Raw genomic sequence first — 17,403 nt, forward strand, 5'->3', positions numbered from 1 at the left:
CTATAGGCAACACATTGCTACTTCAGCTTTTTAAAGAGGACTCGAGTAAGAAACGTCAAATTTGCCCGCCTGTAGACGTCAGTATTCATGGTCTTCAAGCGGCAATACTTCTGTACACGTAAAAAAAAGATCTTTAGCTGTCAACACTTGAATTTTTACGTGTGCAGACGATTGGTCATTAGGCGTTTTGGCACCAAATGCATGCTATAGTTTAGGCCTGTCTTTCAGCATCTTGGCGAGCGCCTCAGAGCACTGACGTGGCTCGGCTATGTATATATATATATGTATATATATATATATGTATATATATGTGTGTGTGTATATAGTACGTAATAGTACTGTGCATGTGCACTCATTCCGCTCAGTCTTTTGCTGGAAAGCGAGAAGAGAAAATGTGTACAAAAATGGCTGAACATTTTTTGGATGCGTACGGAGTGCTGTTTGGGAAAAGTGTATTCATTGAAACTGCACTTTCAAAGGAAGTACCCCCTCCTGGAAAAAAACTGACAGACACCTGCAAAGGCAATAAGAGGAAGAGGGATGCCAGTCTAGAGCAACCAACAATCATGAAGGCGATAAAGCTTGCTTCGTTCAGGCTGTCGAGGGAGCAGGTAGACATGGCCGTGCTTGATCTCTTGCTTGCAGAGAATCTGCCCTTCCATCTGCTGAACAGTAGCAATTTCCAGCACCTCGTGGCCACTTTGACTGGGCTGTCAAATGTTCAGCTAATGAGCAGAAGGACTGCCAATGAGAGGTTGGAGTCAAAGCTGAAGCAGCTGAAGGGTTGCATTATTACTGAACTCGAAGGCGTGGCATATGTCTGTGTGACAGCAGACTGCTGGACTGCGCACCACAGATCATTCCTGGGGGTGACTTGCCATTACTGACAACGTTGACAGTAAGTCCATTGCCTTGGCATGTCGGCGCATGAAAGGACCTCACACCTATGATGCCATTGCCACACAGCTGGATGCAATACTGTGTGAGTATCGCATTCACAACAAGGTGCAACACGTGGTGACAGACAATGGCAGACCCTAGCTTCAAAAAACGCCAGCCGGTTCATGTTTGCCAAGGCCTTGGCTGTCTGGAGCAAACAAGCCAGGACTGTTATGGCTGCAGAGAACATCAAGCGTACCACAGGCAAGCAGCTGGTAATGCCCAATGCTACATGCTGGACCTCAACGTATGATGCAGTGAAGTGTCTGAAAGAGTTGCCTGTTGAATCGCTGGACAAAATATGTGATGTACTTGGACTCCCCAGATTCACTGTCCGTGACCAGACCTTCATGACAGAATTTGTACAGGTGATGGAGCCACTGGCCAGGAGCCTGGATTTCCTCCAGGGGAAGAAGTGTGTTGGCTTGGGTAGCCTGATGCCACAACTGGAGACCCTGAAGGCCAGGCTGGAAATGCAGCAGGACAGGGTGGAAAGTGGCTCTGCAAACCCCTGGCAGATGCTGTTTTGCAGGGGGTCACCAATAGGTTCCGGCCCTCATATGGGGACAGAGAGTGCCTGCTGGCTGCAGTGTCAGATGCCAGATGCAAGTTATCCTGGCCCAAGGATGTAGAGCTCTGCAAGACAGCCAGGAGTGTTTTCCTGGCAGAAATTGGAAAAGATGAAGCCCACCACATCTGCAGCCAGTGAGCAGTCGAAAGATGAAGATGTTGTCATCTTTGAACACCAAGAAGAGGCCCCAGAGGTTTCTGCTTACCTCAGTGAGCCCTTGTCAACCTTGACCTCACTGGAGAACATCCCACCAGTCAAGACAGTCTTCCCGAGGACCAATACCACACTGCCCAGCTCTGCAGCAGGGGAGAGATTATTCAGCTGTGCAGGCCTGATTCTCACCCCAAACAGAGCCAGGGTCACTGATGAGAATTTTGAGGCTAAAGTATTGCTAAAGTTTAATAAAGAACTCTGAATATCATGTAAGTACATATTTTACTGAAATGTTTAAATTTGAGCAGTTTTATTTCAACATTTGACAGTATATACACAAAATTATTTGGTTTGTATTAGGTTTTTTTTGTTCATTTTGGTTCATGTACGTTCGCAAACATATTGTCACCTTCATATCAAGACCTCAAAAGGGCTTTATTTTTCCACTTTTTTTGTTTTTGTTTTATCTTAAAAATTCTAATTACCTTTGATTTTGTATCATTAGACAATAAATGGACCAACATAAACATTCCAAAACTACTTTAAATAAAACCTTATTGCATTAACGTACAGTAAAGGTAACAACATTCTGCCCCCTCCTATGAATTTGCCATTTCGGAGAGTCAAGGGTTTGTTATGACAGCATTATATCAATTTCAGTGAGTCAGGATTATGTAGTGTTTTGTATTCGGGCTTAGAGAAAACCAGTGTGATCCGGACTGACCTAAGGTTGTTGCAGAGTAAGATTGTGGGGTGGTGGGAATTCCTCAGTGGAAGAGGAGTCAATCAAGACATGTCATTCAAATTTATTGTTCCATAAAATGCTGCTGCACAGACGGGATTTGGCCTGCAGATGGCAGCGATAAGTCAGTTTTCATTATCCATTAGATAAAACAGGACTTGTTTTCTATGGAGTTGCTCAGAATATTATGAATTTTTTTTTCAATTTCATTGTTGAATTGGCAAATATGTTAATCTTTTACTCTTTTTATTGATGTAACGGTCATAATCATTGTATAAATTATTAAAATAACAGTGTATACTTGAACTTTGCTGGGCTATTTCAAAAAATAAAACTGTTTTACTGTGTCAGCCAAAGTGATCTCTGCGTCTAATCTCTACCTAAAAATACCATGATGTGTCTATAAAGCAGGCCTACTTTTCCTACATGTACAGACTACAGTAAGCTGATGTAAACTGGATCACCAAAAGGTACCAATCCATGAAGGAATATACTTTTATAAAATGCTCTACATTATTTTTTTGGATCTATAAACAATTAATGAGCCCATATCACATAAAAGTGACTTTGTATTTTTAAAATACGACTTTGATGTAGTATTACGTTTCAAAACATACCATTTACTCCAAGTCCAAAATCCATATCTGGAAAGTAAACTGTGAAAACTGTGATGTCACTAAAAACAACATACACAAACACACACACACATACATATATATATGTGTGTGTATATAAGTTGGTTTTAGTGTGCATATAAACACATATTTACATTTATGCACCTATACAGTCTGTGGCAGCTTAGCAGCTTAGTTATATAGAATGTTTTCACCTACACTGCCTTTTCAATGAGGCTCAGTACAGGGCAGCCAATCAGAACAGAGATAAATTTACATATACTTGCCTTAAAAGTGTAGCAATGAAAACAGCCAGTTTAATTCTAAGGGTGAAGAGAGGTTGGAAGATGGTCATGTAAATGTTTTTAGTAGTAAACTCACACATAGAGGAAAAAAATGTAATTAAAATAAAATAAAATTGCTAAAGAGAGGTTCTTTAATTTAGATTTGAACAACCCTGTCATAGAGGTGGACAAAGTGACAATATTTATTGTTATTGTGATAAATTATGTCTGATTACTATATACTTTACTGGGCATATTGTAGGTATTGTCAGTACTTAAAGAGCTCTGACTGACTGCATGTTTCATTACAGTAAGAGCGTATTTTATAGGCCTATTTATTTGGATTCAGCGCAGCACAGAATTTAAAACACTAAAAATCACTGTTTTTTTGTTCTTTGTAGTATTTTTTAAATGTGGCACGCGGCTGTTTATGTGTGTTCTGATTTATCAAACCACAGGAAAGCGAAACATCTCGCTGCTGTGAAAATGACCTGAAGTATCGTGACGTAGTAACGTATAATTTGCCGCCTTACACTGCATAACTACGGAGCCCTGATGATGACATCCTGTATAAATAAAAATAATGCATGGCCATGCCTTATTAATGCGTGGGAACGAGATCCTAATGCGTGGCCACGACTTAGTAAGGCGTGGGAATGACATGATTAAGTCGTGGCCATGACTTAGTAAGGCGTGGGAACGAGATTATGGCTTACTAAGTCGGGGCCACGCATTAGGATCTCGTTTCCACACTTTACTATGTCGTGGCCGCGCATTATTTTTATTTATACAGGATGTCACCAGCGGGGCTCCGTTCATAACGGCTACAATGGAGACTTTTATTTTGACAGCTTACACCGAGTTTACGCCTAGGAAACTGAAACGAACAGCTAACGAGTGTGTTGACTTTCTAATCGCCAGTTTCGGATATTCGGACGATTATTTTAAGTGTATGAATCCGGGCAGGACGGACTGACCGTGTTAGCGGTGTTCTTCTCGGTAAATATGAGAGAAACCTCCGTCGTTTGCTCGCTGGCCTTCGCTGTCAATTAGCTAACCTAGTTCAGTAACTACATCAGTGAGCTAACGTTAGCTTAGCTGGCTAATGTTCGCTTCTTACATCAGTAAGTTAAAGTTGTGTCTATGTGAGCAGCTTTCTGAGCTGCCGTGTGATAAAACCCGGCTGCTCAACTAAAGATGATTTTCTCTAAGTCTCTACCCTCTCTAGCTGGATGACATTTGAATTTTTAAACAAATGTGTAAATTTGTCCTTACTTATCCTTGGATGTAGCTGTGGTAGCCGACGCTAGCTGTGGGTTTGTTTTGGCTGTCAACGGTCAGTCGCAGTGTGATGCTTGTCAGTAGAGTAATATGTTCAATTATAGATTATTATCGTCATTATTATTATTTCATCTTGCCACGTCTAGTTTGCAATGCCCTCTTAACCTCATCATAAGCTTTAAAGGGGAATTCCACCATTTTTTAGAATAATTCAGTCCTTGAGATGGAAACAGAGTGGTTTGATAGTATTGGAGTGGTTTGAAAACTTAGCTGAAACTCTGATCTCTTTCCAGTGGTGGTGATAGGAACCAACACAAATATAGCCGTTTTATGTACCATCCCGAACCACCAGTGAAGCTACACGTCTTCTGCGTTTTTATATGGAATGTTAGTAATGGTAAAATCTGAATAAAGGTTTGCTTTGGGGACTATTTTAACTTATAACGCCTGGCATGTACCTCTCTACTATGAATGGATTAAAATAAACGGATTCAAATACATTTTAAGCTAAAACTTTTCACAAAACTATCGCAAAACAGTGTCTCAGACATCAGGCTTCGTATTCAGAACCATTTCATGTAATAACTTTGTGCGAGCTTTTAGAGGCATTAAAATTGTCAGATGTCTGGTTCCCATCAGCACCACTGTGAACAATTCTGTGTCTGTAAGAACTGAGCATTTCACACCAAACCACTCTGAATGACTCCTGTTTACATCTTAGCCATTTAATTATACAGAAAATTTGAAAAGTGAGTGAAATTCCCCTTCAGTTCTTGCTGATTAGTGATGATGAGTAAAAATAGATTGCAGAGATGTTACCAGTGTGGGAATTGTGGGCCGATGCCGATATCCAATAAATGTTTGTGTACATATCTGCGGATGTCCATACTTAAACGTATAGCATGTAGAAATTGGGGCTGCATCTACCAAGATTCACATTTCTGGGAAATATAATCTTTATTTCCCTTAAGGGTTATATGCAATAAATGAGTAATATTGAAAAAAATGCATATTTTAGCACAGTAAACCATTGGCACCTAAACTTTCTGCTCTTCTGGAATACAATAAATACAGCATCAAATATTGGTATGAAATATGGGTCAAATCTTAGCATCTGTGTGGTACAGATATGAATCTGACATCATTGTGCTGCCTGACTCACTACAGTACAGTACAGAATTGTTCTTACTTGGTCATATTATTTTCCAGCTTGATATTTCTACCTCATTATGTATTGTCACAAATTTCTACTGCCCACAATGTAAGTTGCTTTTGCCCTTTGCAGGTGTGCCTGACCAGCAGGGAAGAATGAGTTCTCGCTCAGAGCATAGGGGCATCCATGTGGATCCGTCAGACTTGCAATGTAAGAAAGGCTGCAGTTTCTTTGGAAATCCGGCCTGGAATGGCCTCTGTTCCAAGTGCTGGCGGGAAGAGAACCAGCATGCACGGGCCAGACAGATTGAAGAGGACCGGGCACTGGCAGAGAGGTGAGTTAAAGATCAGCACTGAGAAAAGGCTGTAGAGGACGTTGGTTGCCTGTTGTTACCCCTGATGATAAAACGTTTTCAGGATTAATTTGTCATTAGTTTTCAGAATACAGGGCATTTAACAATGCAATAAAATTCTTAGACTACAGCAGCTTCTACGTATAAAAATATATAGAGGAATAGAAATACACAGGGGGATGTATTGCACAAGCACGCCAGACAACAAATAACAACAAATAAAAAAGTGGCACGAAACAGAACGAGATAGATTGCACTGTGAATATACAGTGTAGCAAGGTGTAGTATTATACACCGATCAGGCATAACATTATGACTCCTTGTTTTTACGCTCATTGTCCATTTTATCAGCTCCACTTACTATATAGGTGCACTTTGTAGTTCTACAGTTACAAACTGTAGTCCATCTGTTTCTCTGCATACTTTGTTAGCCCCCTTTTACCCTGTTCTTCAGTGGTCAGGACCCCCATGGACCCTCACAGAGCAGGTACTATTTGGGTGTTGGATCATTCTCAGCACTGCAGTAACACTGATGTGGTGGTGGTGTGTTAGTGTGTGTTGTGCTGGTCTGAGTGGATCAGACACAGCAGTGCTGCTGGAGCTTTTAAACACCTCAGTGTCACTGCTGGAAAATAATTGTGGTCAGTGGATGGAATAATTGTGATAGGCCTAATTAGGGCCACACCACAAGCCTGGACTGTCCAGAGCCATTGTAAATATAACTGCATCAGATGAAGGCACCGAATATCAGAATATTTGATCACTTTTTCAACTGAATGTTTGTATCAGCCAGACTTTATTTGGTGTATTATAGTGCAAAATGCTCTCTTGATGATCACCCAGGCTGCAGAGAGAGGAAGACGCTGCCTATGCGAGTAGTCACCAGGGGTCACACTCAGAGACCTCCACTGCCCAGTTCAGCAAAATTGAGAAGAGAACTGGTCAGAAATCACACACCGTCCCTACAGTGAAGAAATTTTTCACTTCATCTTCAAAGACAAGCCTGGGGAAAGGTAGGTGCATAGTGCCATTGGTTTTAAACCATACCATAAATAAACTATATTGTTTAAGCATTTATATTTGATAGCAGGGTTAATTTAAAAAATTACACCGATCAGGCATAACATTATGACCACCTCCTTGTTTCTATGCTCATTGTCCATTTTATCAGCTCCGCTTACTATATAGGTGCACTTTGTAGTTCTACAGTTACAGACTGTAGTCCATCTATTTCTCTGCATACTTTGTTAGCCCCTTTTTACCCTGTTCTTCAGTGGTCAGGACCCCCATGGACCCTCACAGAGCAGGTACTATTTGGGTGGTGGATCATTCTCAGCACTTCAGTAACACTGATGTGGTGGTGGTGTGTTAGTGTGTGTTGTGCTGGTCTGAGTGGATCAGACACAGCAGTGCTGCTGGAGTTTTTAAACACTGTCCACACTATTAGACACTCCCGCCTTGTCGGTCCACCTTGTAGATGTAAAGTCAGAGACGATAGCTCATCTGCTGCTGCACAGTTTGTGTTGGTCATCCTCTAGTCCTTCATCAGTGGTCACAGGACGCTGCCCACAGGACGCTGCCCACAGGACGCTGTTGGCTGGATATTTTTGGTTGGTGGACTATTCTCAGTCCAGCAGTGACACTAAGGTGTTTAAAAACTCCAGCAGCACTGCTGTGTCTGATCCACTTGTACCAGTGCAACACACGCTAACACACCACCACCACGTCAGTGTTACTGAAGTGCTGAGAATGATCCACCACCCAAATAGTACCTGCTCTGTGAGGGTCCATGGGTGTCCTGACCACTAAAGAACAGGGTAAAAGGGGGCTAACAAAGTATGCAGAGAAACAGATGGACTACAACAACAAGGAGGTGGTCATAATGTTATACCTGATCGATGTAGAGAGAATTGTTTAATAAGATAATGTTTTTGTAGGACTGTTATTGGAAAGTCACATTGCTTTCAGTTTCTATTCCGCAAGAGCACTGAGGGAAATGGTGGGTGCAAACTGAAGTTCATGACCCTGTTTTGTCAGCATTATGACCTTTTGTTGCAGTGCTGATCTGAACACACCCTTTTGTTTCCTGTGTTTTTTGTTTTTATGTGTTTTTTTGGGACAATGCATGCTTCTGGGAAAAAGGAACTTACAAAACTTACTCATGTGGGGTGGTGGGATATGCTGACACTACTAGGGCCATTCTAGATAGTGCTGGGTCATATGTCTTCATTCACAAAGTACTTGTAGCGTTCAGAATTATTAATGTGTCACAATGCTTATTGTCTCATGCTTGCTTATCTCACATTCGGATTATTCGCACGAATATAACAAATATTGGCACCCAGAGTAAAAAAATTCAAATGACTAAACAAAAATGATGTTTGTTTATATAATTGAAAGTAAAACTGAATGATATCTTTGACTTCAAATTTATTTTTGTTACATTTTCCAAATTAAATGAACACATTATCATTACTGCAACACAGTAATATTTTATCTGCAAATATTTCTCTTTTTATAATTTGTATATTCTTACAATGCACATCATAGTCTTTTGCAAATAAATCTCTTTACTGCAACTCATTGACAGATATTAAGGTTTTCTTTTTTTTGTGCCACATTTTGCTGTTTTGCTTTTTTTTGAGTTTATGAGGAAAATTTAAAGATTTAATTTAATTTAATTTCAATTTATTATCTGTTACTAGTATGTTAAATTTAGCAAATAAACAGTAATTGTGCATTAAAATGAGCAGAAGTGTGTTGTCTGTAGAGGGTATTTTCACTTATTTTCACTTTTAAAAATCAACAAAACATGTAAATTAAGCAAGGATGCCCAAAATTTTGCACATGAATGTATCAGTAATGAGAAACAGACATGTGGACACATTGTAATTAAGTAATGAGAATTAGGCTAAGACTATAAAATATACTTAAAATTAATAAAGAAATATTTTCTGATATTTTAATATGTATGAATAGGTAATTTTTCCCCAACAGACCTCTGGTTTACCTCCAGAAGTACATATGTATTGTTTATCTGTGTGATGATTAAACGCTTAAATATTTATGGATATGGTTTGAGCCTGTTTTGTGAGAATGGCCCATTTCATGTATTTGCACCACGGCCAGCGTATTTGCATTTTAATATTTGAACCACAGTTTTTATTGAAGGGCAACAAGTAATATAAGCAAATCACTATAGCTGATGTCAGCCTGTCGAACATTTAGTAACATGTTGGCACATTTGCTTTGTGCAGTATAGCAGTTTTTTTGGTTTAGGTGCTGTATTATATAGATTAGAGGACATCCAGACTCACTGAGCCCTCCCAGAAAAAAGCGCAAATTAAAGTATACAGATCAGGGCCTTGTGACAAAAACATTTGCACAGTTTTTCAACCGAAAGGAAAAGGGCAGTATGGAGTAACTAGAGGGTCAAAGCAGTATAGGATGAATTGGATCTTCTTCCCCCAGATGCCACAATTCCAGAGACACAGTCGGCCCCCGCCGCCTCTCTTAGCCAGCAGCCTCTTGAGTCGGACCAAGCCACAAGACAGTTCATCGACTTTCTGAAGACCCTGCAGAAGCCTGGACGAGAGATCTTTAAACAGTGTCATGCCTTCTGTCAACATGTACTCTACAAAAAGGTACTTTCGTTTGCAACTTTTTATGTTGATGCACAATTATGGTCCCAGTTAGCAGAAAACCTCTTTCAAGAGACAGGCTCCTAACTGAGTACACAGTAAAAATGCATTGAGTATTTTTTGTGGGTATGTTCTCGATTAAAAAACGTTATATAAAAGTTCAGGTTGTCAAAGTTACAGTTATTTACACGATAAATTACCGGATAGATCATTATTATTATTATTATTATCATGATTATTATTAATGTCACAAATTTTTTAAACGCTGGTAACACATGGCATGCGCCCGTCTCCTGGGCACAATGACAGCTGTGAGAGCCAGCAGGAAGGCAGGGCCCGAACCCTGAACACCGCCGAGGGACGCGAGTGATGGCGGGAGGAGGACGTCAGCCGCCAGAGAGGGGATGCACTAGTCCAGGCTAAAACAGTGTCAAATGTGGTTTCATGTCTAAATTTCTACAAGGATTAAGCTGGCTTCTTCTTCAGCAGCCTGGCAAGCCTGTGGCCCTCTAGGACCTGAGTTTGACAGCCCTGCTATCAGCTTACTAGTTTGTGATGCTGAGTAATAACGGTTGACCTGAGTTGCTCTGCTATTTCTTTCAGGATCTTAGTGCTGAGGAGCTTTCAGAATCAGTGCAAGACTTTTACCAGAACCTGTCTGATCGCTTAAACACACTTTACAAAGGTACGTAACAGTCAGACCCCTTGTTGATGCACTTTGAAGTTAAAGGTCAATACGGTTCACTCCTACTATGCTAGAGCTAAACCAGATTAATCAGAATGATTGCTAAATTGTGTTAAATAACAGATTTGTTATTTTATGGTATTTCATGTACAAGGTTTTACAAATGCAAGTGGCTCCAAGGGACATTAACATTGTGTTTTTATGTGTGTGCTGACCAGGGACCCCAGATCGAGTGGAGGCTATAATGGATAAAGTAGAGAAGTACCTAATGCTTCATTTGTATGAGCAGGCCTTCTGCCCTGAGTCCGCAGATGATGAGGTCAAGGACCTGGCAATCCAGAACAGAATCAGGTAGGCCACCATGGGTCAGCAGTCTACAGGTACACACTAATGTGACAGGCTTACCTTCATGAAGATCCTGAATGATTCAGCTTAGCATTCACGCTCCTCATCTTTGACGAGATTATAATATTGTTAAATTATTGAGGTTAGTAAATGTTTTTTTTTCTTCATTGCTGAAAACCATGTAGGCTGTATTTTCAGTGAAAGAGTGTGTGCATGTGTGTGGTCAGGGCTTTACACTGGGTCACCGTTCAGATGCTGTGTGTCCCGCTGAATGAAGAGATCCCTGCAGTGTCAGACAGTCTAGATAAGGCCATAACTGGTAAGGCAACTTTGTTCTTTTTCAACTAAAGTGTGTTTTATTATGCACAATGCAGCAAAGATGGCGATGGTGTTTTAATAAAATAATTTAATACAATTTTTCTTGGTGTCTGGTAATTAGTGTGCCATAAAACAGTAAAGTGAAAGAGGTTTTAATTAAGTTGGCTTGAGTTGGATCTCTTGTTCTTATAATTCTGTGGTCACAAATTTGCAACACTGCTTTTCCTACAGCTTTCAAGTTACAACCATGAAATCTTGAAGATTTTTCCTGAATAAGTTGCTTGACTGATGGTGTTCATACAGCACTCGTTCATGATTTTATTTTCCATAGGAATGAGTGGGGGGAATGTGCAATATCTGTAAACTGAGTCATTCCATGAGCCATTCCGTTACACCTGGGATGTCATAGTAACAACCTAGCAACACCATAGCAACCACCTGGGATAGCTTAGTAACAGCCTAGCAGCACCTTAGCAACCACCTGGGATACCTTAGTAACGGTCTAGCAGCACCTTAACAACCCCCTGGGATAGGACAGCTATGTGGGATGATTCAGATTTTTTAACAAGAAAGAGATTAATTTTAGGATTTATTTTAGGATATTGCCCAGGCCTGGACTGAACTAGTCTAGCCTTCTATAAATATCTTTGAGGTGAAGTTGTTCACATTCGGGACACATACGTCATGATACCTTTCTTGTATATTCCCATGTTAGTCATTGTCTTGGCTGGTTCAACCAAGTTATTGTTTCTGGTTTCGCAGAATGGTTTCCCAGTTCCGATGATGCTCAATGTTCATAGGCATCTCCAGAGGCACTGTCTTCTTTCAAGATGTTTTGGTTTTTAGGACAGGGTGTCAGAAAGCTGAAATAGGACTCTGAAGCAGCTAATAGTTTCCACTGTTGTTCCAACAACACTCTTGAGATGTGTGCGCTGGCATATCTAGGTGTGTGTCAGTGGCTTCCCAAGGTCGACAATAACTACTGTGTTTGGTTGCTACTCAGAGCGTTTGTTTTCATGGTTTTACTCATGAGCTCTGTCGCCTTATTGCTTTTTGCTGTTGATTTGCAATTACATTTAATACTTCAAACTGTACTTTATCATTGGAGTCATGCGCACATTCAATAATTTTTTTTGGTTGCTTTTGTTATTGTCATATTTTTTGTTTCTTGTTGCAGACATCATTGAGATGGACTCAAAGCGAGTCCCCAAGGACAAGCTGGGCTATGTCACCAGGTGCAGCAAGCACATCTTCAGCGCTATCAAACGGAGCAAGCGTGAGGCTGCCTCTGCTGACGACTTCCTGCCAGCGCTCATCTATGTTGTATTGAAGGCCAACCCGCCCCGCCTACAGTCCAACATACAGTACATCACCCGCTTCTGCAACCCTAGCCGTCTCATGAGCGGAGAGGATGGGTACTACTTCACCAACCTGGTCTGTCTTCAACTTAAACGTTGTTTTTTGTACTTTTACAACTCATGACAACAGTTATTTTCACAATACTGGAATTCCCAACTTTGATACAATATTTTAATAAGCGTACATTTTTGATATTTTCAGTACCAAAGGGAAAGTTGGAAATCTCAGACCACTGAATGACTTAATTTACATCTCAGTGGGTGAATTATGCAGAAATTGTGAAAAACTGATGGAATCCACCTTTAAAATTCACCTTTAAAGGCCCCCCAAGTGGCCTAAACATTGCATTTCTACATGACTTTCTCTGATTTCTCTTTGTTTCTCAGTGCTGTGCGGTAGCCTTCATAGAGAAGTTGGATGCCCAGTCTCTGAACCTAAGTCCAGAGGACTTTGAGCTCTATATGTCTGGCCAGCCATCTCCTAATAAGGTGCGGGACCCTGGAGACCCTTCGTCCAGCTTTTCCTCCTCTTCATCACACAGCGCCCCCAGAGGAGAACCGGCGAGTGGCCACAGCACTGCCGTGGCAAAGACTTATAAACCGCTGGACCTTCTGACAGGACTGGAGACGCGACAGGAGCGAGTTCTAGAGGGGGCACACAGGCTGGAGAATGACCTCATTGAGTGGAAGGACGGTGTGGAGCACTCAGTGCAGGACGTCCTGGAAGGACTTCATTTGGAAACGCGTCCCACGACATCGTCCGCCATTGATTCGGACAACGTCGACAGCGAGGGGCTGCCCCCTCCTCTACAGCCTCAGGTGTTTGCTGGGTAGCTCCCAAATCTCCCTCCCACTGACCCAACCACACCAAATGGCAAACTGACTGTTAATATTTAACCTTTCTGCCCGTCAGTGCTTGGGCCCTGCTGACTGCAGGCTTCTTTGGAATGGGTGATGGTTCCTCCCTTAATCTACCTTTTTCATCTTTCCTGTTCTTGGGAAAGTATTTGCACATTATTCTGTTATAGTTGAGCTCCTCTCAACACTTTTAAGTAAAGCTTTTATTGTGATAGAGCTGGCCAACACAGTCCGAGGCTCATCAGAAGCTGAATAGTTAATGTGGTTTTCCACCAACATAAAAATCTTTCATTAGGAAGATGGACAGATAGAAATTACCAATGAGCAACAAGCAATAAACTAAATATGCTGTTATTACTTGAACCACAACAGTAAGTAATGTTTTGTTAAGGGTAGCCACATGGTAATAAGGACACCTAATGAACTTACTAAAGGGGAGTTCCATCGATTTTTCTTTTTCAAAATTTCTGCATGATTTAATGGTTGAGATGTAAACAAAGCCATTCCGAGTGACTTGGTGTGAAATGCTTCATCATCAAGAAACTTATTAAGTCAGATATGTTCACAGTGATGGTGATAGGTACCAGACGTCCACCTGGTCCACTAATAGTTATTAGATATTGTTTTAAGATAGTTTTGGGATCAGATCTGTTAATTTATTAAAATCTGTTTATGGAGCATTGTAAGGCAAATCACTCCCCAGAGAAAATATATTTTTTTCAGATGTACCACTATTTTACTATTATCAACATCACATATAAAATGTAGGTTCACTGGTGGTTTTGGACAATAAATAAAATGACCATATTTGTGTTGTATTTATGGTGACACCTGATTCCTGTCACCACCACTGTAAAGAAATCTGAGTCCCTATAATCCACCATTTCACACCAAACCACTTTGAATGACTTTGTTTACATCTCAATGATTGGCATATGCAAAAACCTTGAAAAATCAGTGGACTTGCCCATAGACTCTGAAGTCATGTGTCATTCTGTGGTCTGCATCGTGCCCATGTCAATTCAGTGTGCAGCAGTATTAGCTCGCATTAGCAAATTTCTTATTTTAGCTTATTAACAACCTTGTAATTCAGAGAATCCAGTGACATTTAGTGGGAATATGTTCACAGGATAAATCATAGTTATTTTCGAACCCTTTTATTAATCACAGGAAATGATAGTGGCAATTTTTAAAAATACCATTCATTTTTTCCATAGGGAAATCCAGCTTAGACCTGGAGTTGCTAGTATGGGCACGACACCAACTACAGAGTAACACACAACTTCAGAGGTCAGTTATAATTAACCATGTAACAGCCTTGTGACCGGAAGGGAGCAACAGTGGCAGTTTGGTCTTAGCTCAGTGAAGTGTTGGCCAGCTCTCTTAACATCATCCTCTCTGTCCTTGGCATCTTTCACTCTGTTTAAGTGAAGGCAGGTCGGAGTAGCCATTCTTATGCACTTTTAATATAAAGTATATATAGTTCAGTCCTCAGTTCACAAAGTCTCAGCCTAAATGGAAATGGATTTATTTTTGTCGTTACTTCTTATTCAGTAGGAAACATGGATGAAAAGTTAGCAAGGTTTTGGGTATTAATCAGGGATATTCCTTGCTGTTCTGTACAGGCAAGTGAACTCACTTGGGATTTAGTCTTATATGCATTTTATATTATTTATTAGAGTATTTAATTGATGTTTGTGGTCATGAAGTTAGGCTCCGCTGAAACCAAATCACTCCACAGTCTTTTTAGTTTTGATATTTATTTGGTTGAATGTGAACAATCAGAGCAACTGAGAATTTAGATTTTTAGTCAATGTGGTTACTGTGGTAAAACTTTGTGTTAACATGTCAGCTATGTTACTAACATTTTGAATGAAATGATGCACTGTGAACAAGTTGAACACCAGCTCATACCCATGTTACAATTCAAGGAATATATGGTTTGCATGCAGACTGTTGATGGACACTACGGTGTACAGGCAGTACAACTTAAGTACAATAACATCCAACATTGGGATGTTAAATAGTGACTTTCTGACTTCTTTTAAAGGTAATTCAATGTCACATCAATAAAGCCCTGGTCAGGAACACAGCTGCCCAGCCATTAGTGCTAGAGAGAATGCTGTGTAAAAGTCATAGACCACTTTTCATTCATTTAATTTCAGGTCAGAACAGCCAATAAGTACAAGTTATAGGGGATACTTTCAGGAGATATTTCTGAGGAGATTACATTTAAGATAATCTTGCTTAAGAAAGAGAAATTCAAAAGGAAAAATAAGTGGGGCAAAAAAAAACAAGAGTTTCCAGAACTGTAGTTGAAAAAAAATTGAAAGCTACAGAGAAAATGGGCCTCCTAACAAAGAATGAGAGGATGTGATGCTGTCAGGAAGCCCTTACTGAGAAAAGTAGGAAAACACAAAGAAGCTGCTAATGTTTTCAGAACAATGGACTGACCACCAGAGTTCAGACCTCAGCATCACTGAATGTTTGGGATTACTCGGATCATGAGGAGCAGAAAATGTCACCAACTTCTAAGATTGAACTTAGGAGGTGTGGCTGCAGATTTCTTTGAGAAACTGAAAGTGAGTGACCTGAAAAGAATGGAACCTGTAATAAAGACAAAGAGTGGACACTAAATACTGAAAAATTTGACAGTATTTCCAGCTGTTATTTCTATTTAGTGGCTGTTTTGACTGGAAATTAAGTAAAGAAGGGTGGTTTCTGACTATTGCACACTACTATTTTGTAATTTATTATTAAAGTTGATGGCCATTTGAAACCTTATTGCTGTTTGAGTAGGAAAGGCTATTCATGATTAGGGCTTTAAAGCAGATTTAGATCCCAGATAGTTGCAACTTTAGACGTATGAATGTGAAAGTACTGCACCTCTGCCAGAATACTGACATACTGCTGTTTGATTCCTACTACCAGTTACAGTATCCGTACTGTCTTAAGAAAGCCTCCGTTATTGGTTTGTTTGTTTGTTTGTTTGTTTGTTTTAATCATAGGAAGACAGTCCCTTTTATGTATCCAAGATATTTAATCATGTTCTAGCTCTGGGAGCTGATTGAACTCCATTCTGACCATCTTGATGATACTTCGACCTAAACAGTGGTTTAAAGGCATGGACATGTTCATGATAGCTGTAGTCCCTGAACTATATATGTATGTTTAAATAAATAAATAAGTAAATAAGTGAGATGGTGACTCCCAAAAATGTCACTGCCGCATGCAAACTGCAGCCCTTGCATATGTTACTGCACCCTAAATGGACTGTGCCCAAGGACTGCACATTCTGTAATGGCTTTGTAGCCGTTTACCCAGTGAAACCTCCGATACTGAGAATTAAAGTTTATGAATGAGTGAAGCAGATTCTGTGATGTGTTGTGATTGCAGCTCACTAAAAATATATTTCATGCTTCCAGCCATTTCCAGGTCTTTAGTTGAAAGTATAAATAAATAAATTTCTTTATTTTTAAGTATAAATACATTTTAACCCTAACATGTTTTTAAGTGTAATATATCTCTAAACGCTAGGGACACAAAAATGGACGTTTCTGTAGTATGACCCATTTGCAAAATGCCCCCTGGGCATTGTGATAAGAGAACATGGACAAATGAAAACATAACAAATGACATGTCAAATTCTAGTTTTAGGCCAGAATGCAAGAAGTGGCAGCATATTATAAAATCTGACACACATAGAAATCTTATGCCATATGAATATCACAGCAGTTTATATTTGATGCTTACATACAATTATAACAGGTAGACCTACTTTTTATTCCACTCAAATGTAAATTTAAAAGACTTCTACATTTATTTGATTAATTCTATGGACGTCTTTATCTTCACTCAGTGCAGGATATGTGTCCTAGCTACAGTGTTATTCGTGTTACTTGTATAATGAGAGTTTATTGTTCCTGTCGTGTAACTTTTCCCTGATCTTTAGTTGGTTGGGCCCTTCTGCGAATCCCAGCTGAGCCTTTACTCATTGAGGAAAGAATGACCTTGACTTGCCGCATTCGTGATGAACCCGTGCTGGTGGAGGTGGTCTTCTATAAGGATGGGATTGAGATCCACAAACTGAAGGACAAAGACCTGGTGTT

General features: G+C 40.1%; 1 protein-coding gene across 1 annotated transcript; it reads left to right on the forward strand.

Moving 5' to 3' along the window:
* Nucleotides 1–4,160: 4,160 nt before the first annotated feature.
* Nucleotides 4,161–14,039, forward strand: rabgef1l (RAB guanine nucleotide exchange factor (GEF) 1, like). The gene is made up of 9 exons (XM_036556037.1): nucleotides 4,161–4,302; nucleotides 5,870–6,071; nucleotides 6,933–7,102; nucleotides 9,561–9,733; nucleotides 10,334–10,415; nucleotides 10,634–10,766; nucleotides 10,988–11,079; nucleotides 12,256–12,512; nucleotides 12,824–14,039. The coding sequence occupies exons 2-9, from the start codon at nucleotides 5,893–5,895 to the stop codon at nucleotides 13,268–13,270; spliced, it is 1,533 nt and encodes a 510-aa protein (XP_036411930.1). The 5' UTR covers nucleotides 4,161–4,302; nucleotides 5,870–5,892; the 3' UTR covers nucleotides 13,271–14,039.
* The last annotated feature ends 3,364 nt before the right edge of the window (nucleotides 14,040–17,403 follow it).

The sequence above is a fragment of the Colossoma macropomum genome, unplaced genomic scaffold (assembly GCF_904425465.1).
Source record: "Colossoma macropomum unplaced genomic scaffold, Colossoma_macropomum, whole genome shotgun sequence".
Lineage (NCBI taxonomy): Eukaryota > Metazoa > Chordata > Actinopteri > Characiformes > Serrasalmidae > Colossoma > Colossoma macropomum.

What these genes read in the sequence shown, in the direction of transcription:
- rabgef1l (XM_036556037.1), top strand. Translation starts at nt 5,893, where the DNA reads ATGAGTTCTCGCTCAGAGCATAGGGGCATCCATGTGGATCCGTCAGAC. An exon ending in AAAGACAAGCCTGGGGAAAG is followed by an intron (nt 7,103 to 9,560) that starts GTAGGTGCATAG and finishes TTCTTCCCCCAG; the next exon opens with ATGCCACAATTCCAGAGACA. An exon ending in GGTACTACTTCACCAACCTG is followed by an intron (nt 12,513 to 12,823) that starts GTCTGTCTTCAA and finishes TTTGTTTCTCAG; the next exon opens with TGCTGTGCGGTAGCCTTCAT.